At 32.4% G+C, this 24,537-nt stretch overlaps 3 protein-coding genes across 9 annotated transcripts in view; 2 read left to right on the top strand and 1 right to left on the bottom strand.

The window, feature by feature from the left end:
* LOC111509890 (heme A synthase COX15) overlaps positions 1–16,474 on the bottom strand; it is a 21,178-nt gene extending 4,704 nt beyond the window's left edge. The window contains exons 1-4 of one of the 4 annotated variants that reach the window (XM_023165749.2): positions 16,324–16,474; positions 15,299–15,464; positions 12,740–12,872; positions 12,255–12,387 (exon numbers count right to left, since the gene is read on the bottom strand). In XM_023165749.2, the coding sequence (XP_023021517.1) occupies positions 12,255–12,387; positions 12,740–12,872; positions 15,299–15,448 (416 nt within the window). In that variant the 5' untranslated portion in view covers positions 15,449–15,464; positions 16,324–16,474. The other 3 variants (XM_023165763.2, XM_023165777.2, XM_023165757.2) reach the window with 3 other exon arrangements.
* Tektin-C (Tektin C) lies at positions 3,214–7,312 on the top strand. The gene is made up of 2 exons (XM_023165787.2): positions 3,214–3,842; positions 6,562–7,312. The coding sequence occupies exons 1-2, from the start codon at positions 3,324–3,326 to the stop codon at positions 7,288–7,290; spliced, it is 1,248 nt and encodes a 415-aa protein (XP_023021555.1). The 5' UTR covers positions 3,214–3,323; the 3' UTR covers positions 7,291–7,312.
* Positions 15,655–24,537, top strand: LOC111509871 (2-aminomuconic semialdehyde dehydrogenase). 4 transcript variants are annotated; one of them, XM_023165726.2, is made up of 10 exons: positions 15,655–15,789; positions 15,853–16,076; positions 16,130–16,308; positions 18,508–18,664; positions 18,715–18,869; positions 18,927–19,024; positions 21,732–22,163; positions 23,068–23,170; positions 23,221–23,419; positions 24,002–24,537. In XM_023165726.2, exons 1-10 carry the CDS (start codon positions 15,694–15,696, stop codon positions 24,510–24,512), a joined length of 2,154 nt encoding a protein of 717 aa, XP_023021494.1. In that variant the 5' UTR covers positions 15,655–15,693; the 3' UTR covers positions 24,513–24,537. The 4 variants fall into 4 exon arrangements, with proteins under 4 accessions (XP_023021494.1, XP_074028862.1, XP_023021508.1 ...); XM_074172761.1 differs by lacking the exons at positions 15,655–15,789; positions 15,853–16,076; positions 16,130–16,308 and adding an exon at positions 16,662–17,104; XM_023165740.2 differs by lacking the exons at positions 15,655–15,789; positions 15,853–16,076; positions 16,130–16,308 and adding an exon at positions 17,873–18,187.

Raw genomic sequence — 24,537 nt, 5'->3', positions numbered from 1 at the left:
AAACAGGCATATGAATAGTCGTAAATGGAAAGTACAGAAGAAGTACAGCTTTGATAAATTTTAAAGAGTTCATAACTGTATATTATAAAGAAAGTATAAAATGTTGCAGAATATAAATATGTGATGCAATAAAAAAAGAAATATTTAAAATGCAACATGGGTCAGATAAATATCAATTAAAACACATATTAATTAAACTATAAGAGATACATATGTATATCATTTAGGAGATATTTTATCACAGAGAAAATTTGTTTTGAAGGTCCATTACCGTATTTGCATTATTTACCAAGTTTTAAGTTGAAAAAAAATAGAAAAATGTAAAAAAATCTTGAATTTTTATAAACGAACTTCTAGATCAGCTGATAAACAATAAAACTTGGTCTTTAACTCATTTCAAAAATTAAATAATCCTTTATAAAAACACCCTGAATGTTATATCAGTTGAATTGTTGACAAATCAAGCGTTCGCTATTGTGTAGTATTGCAAAGTTATGAAAAATTCAAACAATTTCCATTATCCTCTTCTACATGTGGCTGAAAAATTAAATGTCACTCAGATTTTTTTCAACAAATGTTACTCAATAAATTATTTGATACATTTTTATTGCCCTGTTGAGAAAATGTACCCATCGACAATTGCCAAAACGGTAATAACATTTGTAATAAAAATTAACACCGTTTTTAAGAAATTTATCTAATTATCAACAACAAATCATAACAAATAAAATAAAAAAACTTTCAATTCATAAACTTTCATCACACGATCTTCTTTATTATTTATATAAAAGTTTAAAAAGCTAATAAATTCAAAGTCTATGGAATAATGGAGTAAGAGTCCCGGGAAATGGCGTTTTTATTTATTGCGTGATTCAAAAGTTATGGGTTTTAATCAGCTATAGGCTATCATGATGTTGAACATAAATTAGACAAGACTAAGATAACAAGATACAACAAATGAAGTTAAGCACTTCATTTATGATTCATTGGAAATTGATTCATTGGATGGATATATATATATATATATATATATATATATATATATATATATATATATATATAGATTATTATCGAGTGTGTATGATATAGATCAAAAGGAGGAAATTCGGTGGACAGAACACTCAAGAAACATGGAAGCAAACCGCGGACACGTGTTTCTGGCTATTGACCTCATCAGCGCGGTGCAGCCAATTGCAAAGATGTACAACAACTGGTTACCAAAAATATTTGCTTCCATATTTCTTGAGTGTTCTGTATATATACATATATATATATATATATATATATATATATATATATATATATATATATATATATATGTATCAGTAGTATGTATTTGGCCGTCAATATAGGAAGTTCGAATTGAAGCTATGTATTATTATTTCCTATTTAAATGTATGTTTGTTTGATGTTCAAATTAATATCGAACATACATAACACTATATAATACAAATTTATAGATGCTCATTGAAAAAAATACTAAATGATTCAAAGCCATGGTTCAATAAGAATATCAATGAACTGAATAAGCTAGGTGACAATTTTTTTATTAAAACTTTGGATTCGTCTGTACAAAAACTGTTAAAATGCTGAACACAACTTGTTCTCATGGGTGAATTGATAAAATTATATTTCTAATCAGGTTCAGTACCTGTTAACAATTCAAAATTCCAAAAATAATACCATCTTAAAAAAAAGAAAAAATGAAATGACTCATTATTGAATAAATTGATGGATGTGCTGTTATTAGCCTGTATATAGCACCCCTGTAGGTAATAATACGGGTACTTGGCTTGATTGAGTATCTGAATTTACAATTTACAATGCGGATGTGCTAATTTGAAAACCGGTGAGTAAACTAAATCGATTTGATCATTCAACAGGTTGCACCCGCAATGTTTATGTTTGTTAATTTCTAAGTATTCTAAATCTCACCATTCTCATTATTGGCCTATTTCAAACTACTGAAAAAGAAAGCATTATAGATTATATAGAAAAATACAATTTGATATATTATGGCAAACATGGGTTTTGAAGATAATCAAAATTTCTAGAAATTCTAGAATCTAGATCTTTGATCAGTGGATCACACAAATTTATTGAGCATTCTCTATCTAAAAATAGGATTAGAGACACCTCATAACTACTATTTAACTACTGTCAGAAAGGAATAATAATAAAGTCTCCAAAATACAGTTTCGTGTAGTGTTCTTCAAAAACAGATTCTAGGACCACACTTGTTTATATTCACTCATTAGGCTATTTGAACATTTATATATATATATATATATATATATATATATATATATATATATATATATATATATATATATATGTTAACTCGAAGATTCTCACGGATAAAGTATGATGAGCTATTTTCTCGGGTTTCGCTCCGTGTTCTGTGTATTTGCCATCTTCTGGTGATGTCTAGTTGAAAAAACCAGACATCACCAGAAGATGGCAAATGAGACTTTGCCGAATTGCCGAAACGTTGTGAAAATAATCCTTATGGGGAACATGGAGCGAAACCCGAGAAAACAGCTCATCATATATATATATATATATATATATATATATATATATATATATATATATATATACATATATATATATATATATATATATATATATATATATATATATATATATATATATCAATATTAAATTCTACAAAAAGGATTTGAAGCTTTATATCTTCTCCTAATTATCTGCGAGCGCTTTCGACAGTTGGTAGTACTGTCATCTTCTAAGCACCCTCAAACTGATGATGACAGAAGGTGACAGTACTACCAACTGTCGAAAGCGCTCGCAGATAATTAATAGAAGATATAAAGCTTCAAATCCTTTTTGTAGAATTTAATATTGAAATACTCAAAATAAAGGAAAATTAGTTGCATCAATCAAAAATATATATATATATATATATATATATATATATATATATATATATATATATATATACATATATATATATATATATATATATATATATATATATATATATATATATATATATATATATATATATATAAATGTACTTAAGATACCTTTATGCTTTTCAATAATCAATGTAATAATTCTAAGAAGATTTGGCAAATAAATATTATTATTATTATAACAGAATCAATGTGTACCTTATCATGAATATTGCACCTTCTAAAAAAACAATCTGAAGAATATCATCCTGTATTGCAACCGACTATCCCCCATAACGAAATTGTTGGTGGAGGCACGAATACTGATGACAGATCTGTTGTCAGAGAGGTGTTTATTGATCAAACTTTTTGAGGTGAATTTTGGAGTTTGCGAAACACATCTTAGATATGGCTGAGCTTCGTACGAAACTGGCCGACAAGGCTTTGGTGGCGATACCTCCGCCTCCATCAAAATTCACTTTGAGCGAATGGTACTTGAATAATCGATATAGAAATAGAATATGCCTGGACCAACAAAAACTAGCGGATTCCATCATAGCCGAAAGCGACAGATACATCGACGAAGTCCAAGAAAAGACAGACCTCAATAAGCGCGAAGTAGACCACAAGCTTACCGAAAAGCTCAAGGACATAGAATTCAATAAAGGCGAAATCGAAAAGCAACGAAAAGAAGTCTTCATTGAAATCGACAATTTGAACACATTCATGGAAAGGATAAAGGATTCTTTGAACGCTCTAAATGAAAACGCTTTGAAAAATGTTAGAAAGTGTCTCATTCTGAGAGAGGGACGACTCGGAATAGACTTGTGCTATGATAATGTAGAGAAACAATTGAAGAAGGAGCTGCAGGTTATTGAGGGTGGTCGTAGTCTGCTGAATAGGACCTTAGAGCAAAGCAATGAACAGGTAAGTTCTTTTCTGGGAATTTAAATGACATGTTCGTCGATTGAGTTTAGTGTGTTTACTAAAAAAAATTCAATTTAGCAGTAATTTATGCTAGCTGGCGCCCTCCTACGAACGACAATCCTCAGAAGTCGAAACGTGTGCGAGCTAAGTATATACAAAGTTATTACCTTATTACGTGCAATTTCTAGCACGGATCAGACGATACGCGGAGAAAATCGATCGTCCGGCATAGGACTCGAAACACCGTTCCACATAGAGGTCGAATGAATGACTCAATCGAACCACTCACGCTCACCCAACCGGCTACCGGTTGCAAGAATAGCGATCGTTCAAAAGTACAGAAAAATCCCAAATGTTACGGCTCATTTTGTTATAGTTGATTCTTTTCAACTCTCCCGAATCGAATTATAACATTTGGTAAAAGCATTGGTTTCAATAAAAACGTATATTCAGTACATTTATTGGTGAGCTGGTATAACGAGAAAAAAAACCTGTTTAGTTCAATCTAATCTGATTTGAATGTGGTGGAAGCAATAATTTTTTTGAAAATAATTGTCATTTTACCTGTTCTAGCACACCAAGAGAACAAGTTAGATATTCGGGGGATGATATCAAGAACGAATAAAAGGAAAGAGTTAGCACTGATGTTAGCCACCCGCATACATGGGAAAACATTGGAGGGCATGAAACCATGTATTATGTATACAAAATGGTGGTTAGCCCGTTTGAGAATAACGGGCGCAATGAGAATGGCACATTTTTTGATAATGGTTGAAGCAAGAGTGGGCCAATTCAGAATGTAAAATTAACGGGAGCTATAAGGGCAATATTGAAACATTAAACAAGTTCTTAGACCAAGAGGTAATGAAATTCACTTTTGACACTTCATGTTTAAAGTCATGAACTGCAAAGAGTGGAAGATGAACAGTCATCCAGGAAAACAATTATTGGCAGCACCTGGCATTCACAAAAGTTGAAAACTGAAGATGGGATGGGAGCTAGAATATACTCAGTAGGTAGAAATTTACATTACAGCTATTTGCTGGGTCAATACACATCCGTCTTCCGAACGGAAGTGTATGCAATCTAACAATCCACAAGAAATAATAATTTGAAACCTCAAAGAAATGAGAGGTTCAAAAAATAGTCTTCCTGACAGCCAGGATATCGACCTTGATATAACCAAAGTTCATATCGAGACTGGTCTGGAAATGCCATGAAAAATAGAACAAACCAGTAATAGATAGGACTGTATATTGGGTGCCAGGATTCTGAGGAATCACCAGCAACCAAGGAGCTGATGAGTGTGCTAGATACCAAAGAGCTAATGAGTGTGCTAGATACCAAAGAGCTAATGAGTGTGCTAGATATGAATCAGTAACAAGGACGGTAGCCGGTCGGGTAGACGTGGATGCTTTGCTCCATTCACTCAATCGACCGCTGTGTGAATCGGTGGTCCAAGCCGTAGGCCGGACGATTGATTTTTACTTGCTATCGTCCAACCCGTGTTAGGAATCACAAGTTAAAAGGTAAGACCTCGTTAGTCCTTAGCTCGCACAAGTTTCGACTTTTGAGAGTTGTCGTTCGTAGGACCTAAACTAGATGAGGTACCAAAATAATTGATACAAGATCAACCTAGGAGATGAAAATTCTGTTTGAAATGTTTCCCTAATGTTGAAACAAAACGATCCATTCTACCTAGATAAATTGCATTCAGTTCGTTCATAACCTTCATGGAAAAATTTGGAAGGCACCGTTTTGTAACATTTTTGTCAATCTCATTTTGGTTTTCATTCAGTAAGTGGTGTGATTGCATCTTGCAATATTTGAACTTGAAGAGGCTTGTTTGAGTTTCCAAAAAAAAGTAGGGTTCCATCACTCCAGTGAATTTTGAGTGTATACACAAATAACGATTTTTTTTTTAATTCAATTGTATGTCTGGATCATCTTTCACCTACTTATGAACAATTTTCATTGTGTATAGATGAAACAAGGTTTCAAAAATTTCTGGTAAATTTGAAATATCACATTTCGTTTATTTGTTAGCTATTGGCGACTAATAAGATATGAAAAGCACCGTGGATTAGTATCTCTAAATAGGCAGAAAATTGCCTATTTGCACCGTCACTTAGCAAAAGATTTGAAAATGTATATTGAGAGTGATGGCTATACAGGCTAGGAAGATGTGGTCTAGTGCAGAAACTGGATCTACATGTTGAAATGTGTTGACTGTTGATGATCATTTACAATTTTTACAAATGAAATTCAACGAAAAAAAAATTGAATCTTAAGTACCACTTAAATTAACGGGCTCAATGTTTTGAAATTTTTCGAATAAATTAAAGTAACCACAAAAGTGAAATAAATATGTGATAAAGTTTAGATGGAAATAGAAATAAATGAGTAATATCTCGTTTGGATTTTTTTCTAGAGCGCTCCAAATTGGGAGAGTCGTCGAATTTGTATGCCATCATGAATCTGTCAACTTATTTCTTTTACATTAAATTTTGATAAAAAACATATCATCAGAACATCAAGGTACCACTTTGAATTGCTGGCATTAGTATCATAAAATGTAAATTGTTGCTTCTGTCTTGAGTATGTAGTGTAACGATTAATTTATTTGTAACATAATTATTTGAATGAATATTTAAAATATTATTTATCAGGAAACAAAAAAAAATCAAGATAATGAACTTTTTTTATATCATTTTTATAGGTCCGTAGACTAAGATCAACAGTATACTTCATGGATCGAGATTTGGAAGACAAGGGTAACGTCCTAAAAATTGATCAACACAACAGCGCTCTGACAAATACCAGTTTGAATCTGAGCATATACCACGGTATGACTCCATTAGATCCTGCTAATATAACCCTTCAGGAATGGGAACAGTTCACCAATCAAAACATCGAGAAGGCCGCGAAAGAAATCAACAGCGCCCGACAGCTTCGATCCTACGTGGATATTTTACTTAAACAAGTCTTCGAAGATCTAACCGCCCAATTCCACAGCGTCAATAACGCTTTCCGTTACAGAATAGAAGAGCTCAAAGAAGCGAAAACAAAAATGGAAATACAACATTCGGAAATTGTAAGACAAGCAAATGAAATGACAAGAACAATGACGCGTTTGAAAAAGGCGATTAGCGAAAAGGAAGGATACATGGCCTTGGCGCACACCAGACTCGGAAATAGAGCTCAAAGGCCAGGAGTAGAATTATGTAAAGATTTGGTAGAGATTTCACTAGTGAACGAGGTTGCAGAAATGAGAGAAAATCTTGCAATATTACAACTGAAGTTAGCCGAGGCACAAGCTTCCCTGAGATACTTATTAAAAACACAAATACAGCTAGAAGAAGATATTAATGTGAAGACGAATTCCTTAAAAATTGATGAAGTGGACTGTATGACTTTAAGACAAATTATGGATTACCATAATTATTAAATAAACAAGTACTGGCTTCGAATGTTTATTTGTACCAGAACTTCATTATTTTCAATAAACAGATATAGGTAATATTAGCATCCTCAGATTAAGGCACCTTTGAAATAATGAAAAAGTAATTCGGTTTCTTCCCCCTGAAAAGTTTTTCGGATTTAGAAATTCTTGTTCTTTCATTTATTTTATTCAACTATTTGATTTTTTCACTTTGAATGCTATACAGTTCACAAATTGGACGGACGATCATCTTTGTGGCAGTACAGTTTGTAAACACTTTGATTCAATTAAAGTTTTTTCTGTAATTCCTCAGAGAACCCTCTGTTTTAAAAAATTACTTTCAATCTGTTTATAAATGTTATTTGATTCAACTTTCACTACTACAAATACCTATTTTTTACAGGTAATATAAAATTATATTATTTCGTGAATTCCATTGATAACTCAGAAAATTAAGATATGAAGACATCAATATATGAAAATTAGTGTGTTTCTGTAACACAAGTACATATGTACAAAATGCTGCAATTATTTCAAGCATATCGCCCTAGGACCCTGAATAGCATAAATACACCACACACAGAAGTGGTCTCTTGAGTACACTTCATTTAATTAACTCAGATAAAAGCATATGATAGAAACTAAATTCCAGTCTGAATCCCAAATATTTTGAGGAAATATTTAAGAACGCTTTTCTTTTCAAAATAACCAGCATGTGTAGGGTTACACTATGCTGACGGAGAACAACATGCTAGATAAATATGTGTCCTTGGTTGACATTTCATTTCAATGAATACAATAATTATATTTCTCAATATAAAAGTCGAATTCTTGCTACTTGGAAAATTCAGAGTACAATAGATTTCAAATGACGACCAGTTTCACCTATAATTTTCCAGATTCACATTGTATTGGAATATTGAAATATTTTAATAAATCATCCACAATATATCTATCTGCCTCTGATATTTTTAATTATACAGGCTGATTCACGGTGGATGGCACATTAGACGTTTCTGGTGAACCAGACAACGGATCACTTTGAAAATTTAATGGAGGGCATATTCGGACATTCTCTAGCCAACTAAAATATTTTCGACAATGCGGTGTTGCCGCTTCTATTAGAAAGCAGTAGCAACTTTGATTTTTCAAATGGAACACTCTGTATATAATATTATTTTTGGAATCTCCAACAATTGCCCGACAACTTTTCTTGATATTTCCCTATACCTATCTGTTACCGTTTTCGAAATAAAAATTAATTTCAATTTTTTTCTTCGAAAATCATGACTTCTAAAAATGCCGATATCTTTTAGTTAAGAAGTACTATGATATCGAAATTTGGTTTGGAGTTAGGTGATACCTGGACACTTCCCACACGTCAGCCTAATCTCCGTTACTTCAATACAGGGTGGTAAAAAAATACAGTTTTTTCGTTTGCTTGAAAAAGTTGCTGAAATTTGATTATTTTAAATGGAACACCCTGTATATTATTGAAAATTCGGAAAGCTGCTGAAATTTGCTTTCTTTCTATGTATATCATACCTATACCTAACTAGTCAAGTTTCGGACTTATGAACATTTATTTGTGAAAATGTCCCTTCAGAATGGTATTTCCATTCGGTATTTGGTAAGCAGGCCATGATTACTACCTATTTGACAGTAGCGTTGTGACATTCTCCTAATAATATCGACATTTTCGTCACTTCAGAAGTTGCAAATACCTTCAAAACGATGGAACAAAACTATTCAAACGAAGTTCTTATGAATTTGTTTATTATTTTTGGACAGTGTGACAAAATTATCAGCAGAACATGTAGAAAGTTCAATGAAATGTATCCGAATCTACCGCCAATGAACCTCAAGAAATTTATACGAATTCAGAACAATTTCAATGCATTTGGATCAACTTTAAAAGCACCAAGAAACTTGCCTCGACCCGTAACTTTCGAAGACAACCAGATTAATGTCTTAGCATATTTTCACGCATTTCCCGAGTCATCGATAAGAAGTGCTGAAGAAGATTTGGGTATAAAATATTCATCGGTTCAAAAAATCTTGCGAAGACATAAAATGCATGATTATAAATTCACCAAAATTCAAGCAATGAAGCCTCAAGATCCTCAACAGAGAGTAAAATTTTGTGAAATGTTGTTGACACGCATTCAAGAAGATCCACTTTTTTTAAATAAAATTATTTGGAGTGATGAATCGAAATTTTCGAGAGAAGGGATTTTCAATAGAAAAAATCGTCATTATTGGTCCAGTGAAAATCCTCACGTCACAAAAGAAGCCGGATTTCAAGAAAAATTTAGTTTTAATGTCTTCTGTATGTTGATGGACAACAAATTGAGGTACGTGATATACGAGGAGTCATTAACATCCAGAAGCTACCTGAATATTTTGGAGAATACTGTAGACAGTTTCGTGGATAATCTGCCACTCGAAGATTATCGAAACTGTTGGTACCAACTAGACGGAGCTCCTGCACATTGCACAAGAGAAGTGAGCGCAGAACTGGATAGACTATTTGACGATCGGTGGATGAGGCGCTTGGGACCATGGAATTGGCCAGCGAGATCACCCGATCTTAATCCATTAGATTTTTATTTGTGGGGAATGTTTAAAGAAAAAGTTTACAAAATACCCGTGCGTTCGAGAGATGAATTGTTAGAAAGGATTGCCCAAACATTTGAAGATTTGGATCCCATTGAAATCAGATCTGCCACCACGAAAGCAGTCAACACCCGCATTTTAAAGTGCTTGGAAGTGAACGGCCAGCGATTCGAACATATTTTGAAATATTCCACATGATTGTTTTACTTTTTTATAATTATTCATATCAATATTTCCAATTTCAAGTTTCTTGGTGCTTTTTTGAAGTTTATCCAAACATATTGAAATTGTTCTGAATTCGTATAAATTTCTTGAGGTTCATTGGCGGTAGATTCGGATACATTTCATTGAACTTTCTACATGTTCTGCTGATAATTTTGTCACACTGTCCAAAAATAATAAACAAATTCATAAGAACTTCGTTTGAATAGTTTTGTTCCATCGTTTTGAAGGTATTTGCAACTTCTGAAGTGACGAAAATGTCGATATTATTAGGAGAATGTCACAACGCTACTGTCAAATAGTAATCATGGCCTGCTTACCAAATACCAAATGGAAATACCATTCTGAAGGGACATTTTCACAAATAAATGTTCATAAGTCCGAAACTTGACTAGTTAGGTATAGGTATGATATACATAGAAAGAAAGCAAATTTCAGCAGCTTTCCGAATTTTCAATAATATACAGGGTGTTCCATTTAAAATAATCAAATTTCAGCAACTTTTTCAAGCAAACGAAAAAAACTGTATTTTTTTACCACCCTGTATTGAAGTAACGGAGATTAGGCTGACGTGTGGGAAGTGTCCAAGTATCACCTAACTCCAAACCAAATTTCGATATCATAGTACATCTTAACTAAAAGATATCGGCATTTTTAGAAGTTATGATTTTCGAAGAAAAAAATTGAAATTAATTTTTATTTCGAAAACGGTAACAGATAGGTATAGGGAAATATCAAGAAAAGTTGTCGGGCAATTGTTGGAGATTCCAAAAATAATATTATATACAGAGTGTTCCATTTGAAAAATCAAAGTTGCTACTGCTTTCTAATAGAAGCGGCAACACCGCATTGTCGAAAATATTTTAGTTGGCTAGAGAATGTCCGAATATGCCCTCCATTAAATTTTCAAAGTGATCCGTTGTCTGGTTCACCAGAAACGTCTAATGTGCCATCCACCGTGAATCAGCCTGTATGAAACATGTATTGCAATTTTGTGTAATTTCAATGAAGACACCTCAATCTACTTTTGAAGGACCATTTCATTAACTACTCACTTTGTTTTTATAAAAAAAAAGCTATTACTAATTAGTAACATCAACTTTAATTTAATAAAAACACTTTTTCCACGCCAAAACAAAATACTGGCTTTCAACGCGCGTTTCGTTATGTAAGTTACTATCATCAGGAGATGACTAGAACAAAGAGACTCAAAATTTACAGTTCTCCTACATGAACCAAAATACACCATCGGATTTGTCCAAATTTTCAAAAAATTGAATACGAAACTGCTCGTACACCTTAAATAAGTGTTTGTGATGCACTGTTTGGAACCTTTGGTGTAGTAATGAATATTACTGGAGTTTTTTCCCAACACCAAATCGTTACTTTTAACATCTCGACACGTTTCGATCACCAAGTGATCATCTTCAAAGAGGAAGATTAAACTGATCTTCCTCTATATGTTGACTAGGCGTAAACAAAGTAGAATGCATAATTTGAATAATACTTAATGTTTAAACTCATCTATCCATATAAAAGTAATACAAAAAAAAAGTAACTTTCCCAAAACTATTACAAATTCAGTCGACTTATTTTAGGTTTGATTTAAAATTTGAAATTCAGTATAAGCACTGCACTGTACACTTGCTAAGATCGGCCACGTATATTACCAACTTATCTCACAGATCAATTAACATATATTAGCAATATATTCTCATAGAATTTTTTTAAATGATTTTTATATGAACACAAATTTAAAAATTAAATCACTATTTAGTAAAGTGCTGTTTCTATTCATCAGTTCATCTTCAGATTTGAATGCATATAAATGCTGTGCATATATTCAAAAATGAGTTGCTGAATGTATTGAATTTTATATACCAAGTTAAAATATTCAATGTAACATTATTAGTATGCAACATTCAACTCATTATAACATATAGTTACTTAACACAGATAATGTAATCGTATTTACTTATAATTATTAACTTATACTGATTCACTTCTGCCCTTAAAGGTCCCCTAATGTTAATTTTAAATGCTACTGAATTATTGCTAAACCAAGCAACTGGAAATTGTAGTAGAAAATGTATATGAATTCAGAGAAAAACAATATTTGGTTGTACACTTACATTTTGAATTCAGGATATTGCTTGTATCTGTTGAATTCTTCTTGCCACTCTTCTTCGGATCTGGGCATTTTTTCTCCCAACAATTTCCATGTCACCATTGACAATCCAGATTCTGTTAATCTTGTTACGCCGCCTATATGATTTACAAAAAATATCATTGAATACTTTAATTAGTTATTAATTTTGGTCTAAAATATTTTCATTTCCAGAAGTGACGAACTAATAAACAATAACAAGTGATATTTTATTTCGCATATTCTTCATAAACTTCTATTTGAACATTTGATGTGAGGGTTTATCAAAATAAAAATAAATATGAGTTGGTCAAATTCGTTTTATTCCATTCCACATTATAATTACAAATAAAATATCACAGCAACTGATAGATTTCAAGTTAACAATTATTCACTTAACAGTTTTTTTTATTACCTCATCTAACACCATACAAATACTAACCAATACAATATAATAGGTTGTTACTATACCTATAACAACAGCTACAAAAACCATTCCACTACAAGTTAGCAGCCAATAGCCAACTGCCTTCTGCCCCTTATTGGAAACATCTGAATTCAATCTTACTGCCACAGTTGCATTCTTACGCCAAAAGTTAACAAACTAGAAAAAAAGAGGAATTACAAAATACAAAATATACTAATGACTTTCAAATAATCAAGGAAAAACAATATTAGGAATATTATACTAAGGTTCAGGGAAATTATGCAGTGATAACTTGAAAATGAATTTGTTTTGAAGAACACTGCATTGTAATATTTCACTTCATAATTCACAAAGCCTCTTCAGGTGTTTATCGTTACAGTCGAAGTAACACCTACCGAGGATAACAAATTAGTTTGTTGTAAAATTATTGTAAATGAATTTGTAAAATTATCTTTGTAGATATCTAATTGTTCTTAGGAATTATGTTGAGGCGGTTAATCTTTCTGATACAAAATTTTTTTCTCTTGATAAAGTAAATAAAAGTGAAATTATAAATAGTAAATTCTCAAAAGAAACTTTCGATGTGTCTGGGCATATAATATTGAACTTTATAAATACTTCCTTGTACACGGGACTGTTTCTAAACCAGTACAAAGTTAGTACAGTGACTCCAATTCCGAAATTTCGTCCAATAAACAGTCTTTCAACGCTTGAAAAAGTATTGGAACTGTCAGTATATGAACAACTAGTTACATACTTTAATGGAAATAATTTATTCATCGAAAATCAGTCTGGTTTTCGTAAGAATCACTCATGTGAAACAGCATTACAACTAACAGTCACAGAGTGAAAACAAGTATTGATAAGAAAGAATATATTGTTGCTATAATTCTAAATTTCAAGCGTGCCTTTGAAACAATTAATAGGAAAACTTTAATCAGTAAACTGAAGTATTATGGTGTAACTGAAAAAGATTTAAACTGGTTAGATAGTTATCTTGAGCAAAGAACTCAAAGGACTAAAATTAGTGACGTAATGTCAGATTAAATTATAAATGACATAGGTGTACCACAAGGTGGTGTTTTGGGACCACTGCTGTTCATTATTTATATAAATGATATTAACTATGTACCTGGTTCACACCATATTAATTTATTTGCTGATGATACCCTTGTATATATGGAAAACTGTGATTTAAAAGAAGTTATATCTACAAGTGAATAAACTAAAATTGAATATCAATAAATCTAAAGCAATGATTGTTACAACAAATTCGAATCAAAGAAAGATTGATACTAACGACGTTAATATCAGCATATTCAATAATCAACTCACAATTGTAAATGAAATTAAGTAACTAGGATTCATTATAGACCATCAATTAAATTTGAATAAGCGTGCCGAATATATCATTAGAAAGATATGTAAGAAAATGTATTTTTTCTCTAGAATTTCAAAATCTTTATCAACCTTAGCTAGACTAACATGTTACAACTGCATAATAAGGCCACACTTTGACTAATGTGCCACACTGATGTATCTTTTCAACCAAAATCAAATGGGACAGTTGCAGAAACTACAAAATCGAGGTATGAGAATCATTTTGAGATGCAACCAGTATACCCCTATTGAATCTATGTTGAATACTCTACAGTGGCAGCCGGTACATAAAAGACTGTATTATTTGAGCATTTTTATTTTCAAAATTACGAGTGGGATGCAACCAGCCTATCTTAGCAGATATTTAGTTCAAAATAGTGATATTCATTCATATAACACAAAAACATGTAATACATTTTATAGCTCCCGTGTGAAAGACACGCCAGATGAAGCCATTGTATGGTGAGACACGTGTTGCGTTTTTGTAAAACAATTTAGGGAAAATCTCACAATAAAGTGTTTTTGGAATACGTTAGTTATGGATTTTCATCAAGTATCGGCTGATTCCATCATATATATAATTTTATTCATTACAAGAGTTATTGACTTGATAAGTGGATTTTGGGACCTCTAGCTCGAAATGAACCATTGAATTCACTTTTATTGCCACTTTTCAAGCTGTATACAATAGCATTAACTGATTTTCAATACGTTTTGTCTTCAAAAAATAATGACCATTTTCACTTTTTTATATGCCTGGATCACTTTTTATATTTCAGCTTTTTTTTGACAATTATTCCACTGATAGTTGCCATTTTTGACCTCCTTATCTTGGACACCCTGTATAATTGTTGTAGAAAGAAAAATAAAGTGTTATTAGTAATTTTCTATTCCTGAAAATCAAATTAATATTGTATTTATTCAAAAACGTGATTCTAAATTTGTTATCTCAATAATTTTAGCTAGAGTAGGTCTTGGCGATATTGAATGCAACGCAACTGATGACACTAACCAAGTTGGTATAACTAACATCAAGAAAAGTGTTCCAGTTCGGGCGTGAGTGAGCAGGATTTGAGTTCGGTTCATTCTTCGCCAGAGTATAAAAGTATTATAACCGACATTTTCAGGAGGTTATTTTTTCAGATTCGTTTTGCTTCAAAGATTCCAGTTCTACCTCTTAACCTCGCTCTTAACTAGTCTAAATCATTATAACTTATAATCACCTTGAAGTTTTTAGTTGGTCGTTTGAAAACTGATGACATGTATGTTCTTGATATTCCATTTTGTACCAGACTTCTTGATGAAATTCCCAAAAGTTGTTTACTTTGAGATATAAGTGAGGAATTTTTGCAATATCTTGATATATTCAACATTTCTCAGGAAAATTATCTGAAAAAGACAGATTCACAAAAAGTTATTTCATCACAACACACAGTAAATTACTCATATAGAATCGCACAACTGTTGATCATTGCAATTTGAAGTGTTACTACAAGATAAAATTATGATTATGTGATAATGTAGATTGTAAGGTTAAGTTGTTTCAATCAATCTAAACACATCAAAAGATAACTGATGGTTCAACATTATTGAATATAATTCAATATTTCTGCCGAAAATGGAAGATAAATCTAAAGTGAAAACTACTAAAATAGCAGACATTTTTGCGACCATGGAATATGGAGAAAATTTTGAAAATTTAAACAAAGCCATTGTAAGCATAATTATACTAAATGAAAGATAATTATTAATTTTCACAATAACCTATATTTTGAAGGAATGGTTTAAAAATAACGAAAATTCATTTTTCACTTATATTGAAAAAAGTAGCGAAGCTCCAGTGGGAACACCAACAAAACTGAATGATTGTGTTACTGGTGAAATTCTATACAAAATCTTTGTACCTGAGATTGACACTATAACAAACGTTTTGATGAAATGCAACGAAAAAACCAAATGGATTGATGTAAATTCTTTTCAGAGAACAAAGATACTAAAAAAGTAAGTTTTTTTAATATTTCCCAAGATTGCACAATGCTTTTATTAATTTTCAGACTGGCTTCAGAAATAGAGAAAAGTATTGAATTGTTTGCCCAAATAGAATGTATTTCTCGTGGAATTTTATCAAGAGATACCAAAAACAAAGCAGTGCCTTTACTAGCCCAATATTTTCATTATTACTCGGTTATTGCCTTCTCTTTTAAAGCCGATAATCCAAAGTGGAAACCAAAAGGTATTTTATTCTAACCTTGTATATATATCTACGGGTTATCTTGTTTTCTAATTATTCTGTTTGCAGTTTTGTCAATCTTGCAAATAATTAAAATATTTTCAAACATTCGGTATGCTAATGAAAATCAAACTTTAATACTTTTTTCTTCAAATTTGCTTGTCTATTCCAGCCAGAAGCATATATTAAAGTGTATGCTATAGACAACAAACTTCTTGCTCCTTGCATGTACAATTTGCACTATATAACATAAGTCCTGTTCTGGCTCTCTGCCCGGACTGTTCCTAGCAGTCAGAAAACAGTCGCCCAACCGAATACTAAACATGATGTCCTGTAAACTTTTTCAGTCTCCAACTGACTCACTGATTTTGGACGATTCGGAGCAGTATAAACTAAGAACCAGAATAAATCTTGAAGAGTATTCATGTTCGCAGTTCGAACGATTATAGAACGGTTCAGAATAGTTATCCAGCTGATTTTAAAAGTAGACTCGCCCAAAACATTTCAAGTCTCCAACTGTGCGACTAAATTTGAAAGTTCCAAACCCGTTCAAATAGCAAACCTGAATACGGCTACCACAGAATATCGGAACTACAACGGCTGTCAACTTCTCTTTGAACGATAGACACATAAGGCTTATGCTTTGCCATTTATAATATGGATTTACTCACCCAATTGCGCCTGAATAAGAAGCAGCGGCCAATAAAGAAAGAATATGGATTTACTAATGGCTGCGTCCAAGACAAAAAAAGCGCTGCGTTGAAGGCAGCATTGAAGCACTTTGTGAATCAACTAAATGGTATATTTTGTCAGATGTTATATCATATTTAAAAAAATGGACGAAATATATACTCAAACCATTCTAGGGAGCAGTATGTCTCCAGTTTATTGTGATTTCATTATATTATTTCTTAACAATATGTCAATTTCCAAATTTTATTCATCCAGTGCCTGGATTTATCAATTACCCTCTACCAAAAATATATAGAAAATAACTTTTGTTTAATTTCTACTTGGATTTTCATTTGTTACGACCGCATTCGGTTTATTAAACCATTTTCAAGTAAACTGGAGTTTTGACAAATATCCTTGAATATACAGTCAATGTCCTTTTGGCACCTGCAATAGGTACCTGAAAAAATAAAAATGAATATGTTTTTCCGTTAACCAGCTGTCGCACCCCTAGGAACGACAACCCTCAGAAGTCGAAACTTGTGCGAGTCGAGGACTAACGAGTTATTACCTTTTAACGTGTGATTCCTAACACGGGTTGGACAGTAGCAAGTGAAAATCGATCGTTCATCATGCGGCTTGAACCACCGACCAACATGACGGTCGATTTGAGTAAATGAACAAAGCACCCACGTTGATCCGATCGGTTACCAACCTAATTTTCAAATCGGATGAACTATCACATCGAAAGCCTATGTCTACTTTATTTCCAAATCGAAAAGAAAAAATCGGATGTCTTTTTTCTCTTTATTTCAAGTAACTTTTTTTTTGCAAAAAAACCAACAGTACGTAGGTATTTGCGGTAACTGAACCTCATTGAACTGGTTGTCCTATGGGATCCCCCAAATAGCTTATCACTAATTTGAATCTCATTTAATCAATAGAATGCAGTACATGATATTATGTTATATGTAGCAACTGCAAGGTCGGCAGTGTAAAATCGTACACATCTGATGTCATCGATAGCACCATTGAAGTTCCCCCATTAGGAAGCATTAGCATCCATGTTATTTTCTTTATATATTGCTGACATACCTACATGTTGGGATGTTCAGTAACACTCTAAAAAGACTACTTACTCATCATTGTTAATTTCAAAAGAAACGGAAGAAGTAACATTAAAATAGTTGCAACATATCCTTTGAAATGCGTAATGAGTAACTCTCAATCAGCTAAATCTTAATATAAAGGAAACAAATTTCCGGATGTTTTACACTATGCAACATCCAGAAGTATAATCTAATTTGTATCCTCCAAAAATTGTCCTACAACCACCCAACTATGGTCTCCCAAAGGAAGATATACTTTCTATAACACCACTCATGCTGCCATTTTTTTCAATTAGAACCGCCGGTAGCCAGGCGGTTCAACGTGGGTGCTTTATTCACTCACTTAAATTGACTGCCGTGTTGATCGGTGGTTCAAGCCCCAGTCTGAAGGTTGCATTTTCCTAAAAATTATACGTTTCAGGTATCGCTGTAGGAGTATTTTCAAATGATAATGCTTTGACAAATTTGGGTCTCTTTCTCGCTCCAGCCCTGGCCGCAGGTTATAATATTGTTCTTCAAGTGGGAACCAAACTGGCACCTGCTGCTTTTTTAATCAAAGATCTTGCTACATCAGTGGGGTGAGTAGTAATAAATGTAAAGTAGACCACAATTTTATGTTAATTTTCAGGATACCTGAGGATGCATTTCGTCTTGTACCATCTGACGACTGTGAACTTCTGCCGTATCTGAGTAGTGAAAAAGTTGCTGTACTTTCTTTGTTTGTTGATCTAAAGTCTCAGAAGTACCGAGGAATCAATAGCAGTGGTAAAAAAATTCTGCAGTGTATGTTTTTACAATAAGCATTATGTTGCCAATTCAAAAATATCAAAAATGTTTCAGTATCTTCTTACAAAACGCCTGTGATTGTTTTTGATAGTGCTGATCTGGATTCAGCGTGTGAAGGCGTAATAGCATCAGCATGGGGATATCGAAGTTTGGTAGGTAAATGAATTTTTGTTGAACAAAAGCCGCTCCTCTTAACTTTTGAATGGGACATATATCAAGGTCACACAAAGTTTTAATGAAAACCCATTTTTTTATTCAGATGAGTTTTTCAATACAACTTCCAAAACTGGTTTATTTTTGCGAATCGGATCATCATCTGCTAACAAACTATAAACATCATAATTTCAATAAAAAAGTCCATTCAAAACAATAATATTGACGCTTTTAAATGACAAGTAGTTTTGAAACCTCTGGCGTAAAATGAATCTATTAAAAACACTTTTCCCACACCAGAACAGAAATGTCTTTCGACACGTGTTTCGCTAACCAAATCAGCATTATCAAAAGATAATAATATGGTTTATTATCATAAGACATAATCTTGTAGACAAAGCTCGGGTAGTACATACTTAAAAAAATGCAAAACATACCAACTGAAATTAAAATAAAAATATAAATAGTGCATGGGTACAAACTATGTTAAAATGGGGGATATAAAAGATATGTATATATAAAAGAATGAAAGTCAAGTTTATAAAAGAGTAGACATAATAAGTAACACTTAAGAGCTCCTTAATAAGTAAAGATAAAAAATATGCGTAAGTCAGTTAAAAGCTATCGTTAAAATATTCATCCAAAGTATAATAGGGTCTATCAGATAGCAATTGTTTGACTAACTTCCTGAACTGGAAGTCATTTATATAGGCAGATCTTATGTCCATAGGCAAATGATTGTACATTTTTCCACCGTTGTAAAATATGGAGTCTCTGGTAATGTTTTTAGTTGGCACAGTGAGTTTCAGAGTGTGTATGCAGTTTCAGGTGTTATAATGGGAAGTGGATGCAGCAGAATTTAATATATGCTTATTTATTAAACACACAGATTCCAGTATAAATAATGCAATTCTTCAATTCTTTATAAATCACTCTAACTGCATAACAGCCAGAGGAGACTTTTCTAGTGAGTTGTTTAACATGATCCACAAATTTTAAATTCTGATCAATGAAGAAATTTAGTGTTATTTTTAGATTCCAGTGATCTGTCTTCAAAAAAAAGTTCTTTGATTGAGCATCTAAATGATAATAAATTTGTTTTAGTTAAGTTGAAAGATAAAATGTTTGAATAACACCAATCTATAACTTTTTTCAAGTCGGCAGATATTATTTTGTGCAACTCATAGGTGTGTTTATTATTCCAAAGTATGGTAGTGTCATTTGCAAATAAGGTGAACTTCCCAGAAATATTAAGTTTGGTGAAGTCATTAATATATAATAAGAAAAGAATGGAACTTAACATAGAACCATGTGGAACTCCAGAATAAATTTACCTTTTTTTGAAAGTTGAGTTGTTTTGACCATTTGTGTCCATTCCATTAGGTAGGAATCAAACCATTTGTGAGTTACTTCTGCATCCATAACGTTGGAGCTTTCTCAGCAGTATTTTGTGATCAATGTAGTCGAATGCCTTTGACAGGTCACAAAATACTACGACATTCTTTTCACCGACATTTATCTCAGAATAAACTTTATTCAGAAATGAGAAAATAGTATCGTGCGTATTTTTATTATTCTGAAAGCCGAATTGATTTTCACTGATGATGTTATGCTTATTTATGAATCCAAGTAGTCGTTTTTTAACTAGTTTTTCAATTATTTTTGCGATGGTTGGTATGAGAGATATAGGGCGGAGATTAGAGGGATCATCAGAATCTCCCGCCTTATGCAGAGGAATGACCAGAGAGGTTTTTAGAAAAAAGGGGAATGTGCCTGTTTGAAAGGATACATTTATCAGTGAAACCAGTACATTTAGGGCACTAGGAGGAAGGTTTTGTATTATTTTGATCGAAATGTTATTGTAGCCTGCACTATTTTTGTTTTTAATATCCATCATGATTTCAGTTAATTCATTAATGTTGGTGTCATACAGAGACATGTTCTCATCCACGCCCAAATTTTCTAGATGTACTAATGGATCATAAGGGCTAGCAATATTTTTACTCATATTTTCTACAGTAGAGCAGTAAAAGTCATTTATAGTATCAGGACTTAGGGTAATGTTACATTTTCGTTTTTTTGAGTTTTTTAAGTCATTTATAATTGACCAGGACTCTTTCATTGTAAAGTATTTCTTTTGTTCGCTTGATTGTCAATCTATAAACTCTACAGTAATTATTAAAGATGACGTCATGAAACTGTATTTTTGATCTGGTGTGGAAGAAGTGTTTTTAGAAGATACACCTTTAGCTGTTTTTGAGAGGGTACGAGAGATCTAAAGTGTACGTTATGCAACTGCAGTCTATTTCAGAACTTTAAGAGGGAATAAGAGGTACTTGCAAAGAATTAATCCCAGAAACAGTTTATAATGTAAGATATGAATTTACAAAATGTTTCATCATTGTCAGGAAGTAAATAGTGAACATTTATTGGGATGAACTAGAGTGGGTTTTAAATATAATTTTCTTTGAAATTATATTTGCAAATTCTCAAGATGAATAGCAAACAGCTATTTACTAACGAGTGGCTGATCTGATTTCCAAAATTAAGTGTCAGATAGAGAGTTGAAAATATCTTCTCATGTAAACTTTGTCCGACTTTGATATCTTGTTCGATTCGAAAGAAACATACTCCACACTATACTAACATGAAATCAAATTTCGTTTCTCAAACATAGGTACAGTTATTTATTTTATTTTTTTTCAGTTGCCCTGGTCCACAAACATGATTTTAGTCCAGGAAAACATTTTTCCAGTATTTCTGAACAAATTGAAGTCGAAATTGAAGTCATTGAAAATTGGCAATTCTGATGATAAAATGGTGGATATTGTTTGGGGTGGTGAGTCACGCTCGAGCAAGCTGTCAGCTTTGGTAGATTTGGCAGAGTCTCAAGGAGTAGAAATTTTCCAAACAGAAGAGAATTCTAACAAGTGGTGTCCAACATTATTCATAGGAGGAAGGGTTCAAATGAATAGGGTTTTAACTTCTGACTGTCAAGAAGCAGATGACGTTACTGTTTTAGCTTTCAGATCCATAGACGAAGCTGTCAATTTGGCAAATAATACAAGACAAGGCCTTGGGGCCTCGATTTGGTCAGAAAATGTTGGTGTTGTAAACGAGGTTGCTAGAAAACTGAAAGTAAGACAATTTGTAGACAATCATTTTTATCTCCAACTAGTTAAGTAATCTACGTGCATTTGAATAATTCATTTTTCACAAGTGTAAAACTTCGTATGGTTATCAATTTATTCATTCAATTCCCAGACTACTTCAAAAATTTGGAATGGTAGAGATAATATATCTCTTCCAAACTGATAATTCAATTCGAATAAGTCATACTCAAATGGGTAAAGAATGTCTATTATACAGTGCAATACTTTTTAATAAACAACTCTTCGAGAGGGTGTCTAATGATACCTTGTTTGATATATATATCCCGATTCTCTATCCAAACGTAGATAATTTTTTTGAAAATAAACCGGTCTTTCATGAGTAATCACCAGTTTTATATTATTTTTGAGAATTTGCAAATAGACGAAATAAAAAAAATATTAACAACTCACTCGCATATCTCAATAAATGTTTACCATTCACTACCTTGCAATGAATTTTTCATCCCTTTCAAAGAAAATACACTGAATTAATTAATTTTATTTGTTGAAGTTCAGTACATTTGAAAATTCTGAACGATGTTTCATAAAAAACTTCTCTAGCGATATTCAATATAATTGGAATTGAATTTTATCTTTATTTTCGTTCTGATTAAAAGTGAATTGAGAATGTATCCGTTTTTCTTCAGTGAATGGAGGTGATGATTGCTACTGTCACATTGAACATTAGCATTGTAATACAGCCAGATCTAAGTAGCAAGTAAGGAATCACCCATAGGACTTTAATATGCATTAAACAATTTCAGAGGTATTGCATAATATAATAGATATAACCTCATAAAATGGTTATATTTGCAAAAATACAAAATTCATGAGTTTTCTGAATATTTGTCAACTGTTTATTTTACAACAACTGAATATTATTATTTTAGGTTGGCAATGTTTGGGTAAATAGCAGTTATGGTTCTAGTACACCAGCTGTGGCAATATGTCCGGTGAAAGAGAGTGGCGTTGGATACTTTGGGGGAAAAGAAGGTTGATGAATTTTTTCTTTCTTTCTTCATTTTTTGATCCATATATTGCAGGATTTTTGGAATATGTTGAACCTGAGATACAATCGGTCAATCCTGTTCGAAAGGCAAGTTCAAATGCAAGCATATCAGTTGCTAGTATTATAGAATCCGCTAGAAGGTCACAAGAGAACTGGAGCAAGGTACCAAAAATTGAAAAATCCAAGATATTTCAAGAATATGCTGAATATTTAGATAACCAAAAGAGCAATAAGTAAGTATATTGCGATTTATTATGTGAAATATGAAACATTCCATACATAGAATTTTAAAATGTAATATTTAGGTACTTATGAAAGTACTGTTTATATTCATATATACACTCAACGTCTTTCTGTGTATGTTAGAAACACTGAAAGTTGTTGAAGAGAGTATTTGATCCAAATTTTATACACACACGCGCACCCACACACGCGCGCAAGCACGCGCACACACCACAAGAAAATTCTTGTAGCTTTCATTGTAATACTTAGAATCCTTCAGATGAAGTAAATTGAGAAAATGATATTTGATACTGAATAATGTCCCGGGTGGGCATCCATTCGTCTTTGACATTATCACAAAGCATCGGCAAAATCACACTTGCCATATTCATGTGCTCTGCTTGGTAACTGATCTTGAAGCTTTCAAGTTGTAGAAAAAGATTAATACTTATGTTTATGATAATTTATAATAATTTGACTGTTGATTTAGTTAAAATTCAACTTGTAACTATGATGAAGTGGAATTCGACTTGTTCCATAATCATATGCATTATTGCATGACTCCGTCCAATAATTTTTTTCTTGATTTCCAGATCCAATTTATCTGATTGGATAGTGTCCACGATCGACGATATCTACGAGTCTCTGAAGGATTCATATCGAGAAACTCCAAACCTAACAAGTTCATATAACTTAAATACTCTAACAGAGCCCAGGGGGGTAGTTGCAATAGATATTTCACAATCTGAGAATAGAAAATTGATTTTCACAGCTTTGTACCAAGGAAATGCTGTACTGCTTTTTAGTAAATCAACTTGTTCCTCAGAGTTTCTTACTAAGCTATGTTCCTTACTACCAAGAGGTGTATTCAGCATTGTGCCCTACAGTTTGGAAGCTGTGAAGAATATTTCTGTCAATAAATGTGTGAATGTTTATTTTGGAAATGACATAAATTCTGTTTTTGGATGTTTGCCTATTGCTGAATCTACAGTGTTCACGAAAGTATCTGACGAATGGAGTGATATCCACAGAAAAGTAACTGTTTTGAAAAATATCTGGACTGATATTGGAAAATCAAGTTCTTGTAATTTGGGTAACTATTGAAAATAAAGCAGAATGTGGATAGGTA

Source organism: Leptinotarsa decemlineata, unplaced genomic scaffold (assembly GCF_025532065.1).
Source record: "Leptinotarsa decemlineata unplaced genomic scaffold, Ldec_3_MD MMD2_tig00000199_RagTag_RagTag, whole genome shotgun sequence".
NCBI classification, from domain to species: domain Eukaryota; kingdom Metazoa; phylum Arthropoda; class Insecta; order Coleoptera; family Chrysomelidae; genus Leptinotarsa; species Leptinotarsa decemlineata.
Note: the sequence above shows the minus strand (reverse complement) of the source record. Positions and strands in the feature narration are given on the sequence as shown.

Bases quoted from the DNA above. Each gene is read 5' to 3' on its own strand.
- Tektin-C (XM_023165787.2), top strand. From the start codon at position 3,324: ATGGCTGAGCTTCGTACGAAACTGGCCGACAAGGCTTTGGTGGCGATA. The intron at 3,843-6,561 runs GTAAGTTCTTTT...TCATTTTTATAG, and splicing joins TAGAGCAAAGCAATGAACAG to GTCCGTAGACTAAGATCAAC.
- LOC111509871 (XM_023165726.2), top strand. From the start codon at position 15,694: ATGGAAGATAAATCTAAAGTGAAAACTACTAAAATAGCAGACATTTTT. The intron at 15,790-15,852 runs GTAAGCATAATT...TATATTTTGAAG, and splicing joins AAAATTTAAACAAAGCCATT to GAATGGTTTAAAAATAACGA. The intron at 23,171-23,220 runs GTTGATGAATTT...CATATATTGCAG, and splicing joins ATACTTTGGGGGAAAAGAAG to GATTTTTGGAATATGTTGAA.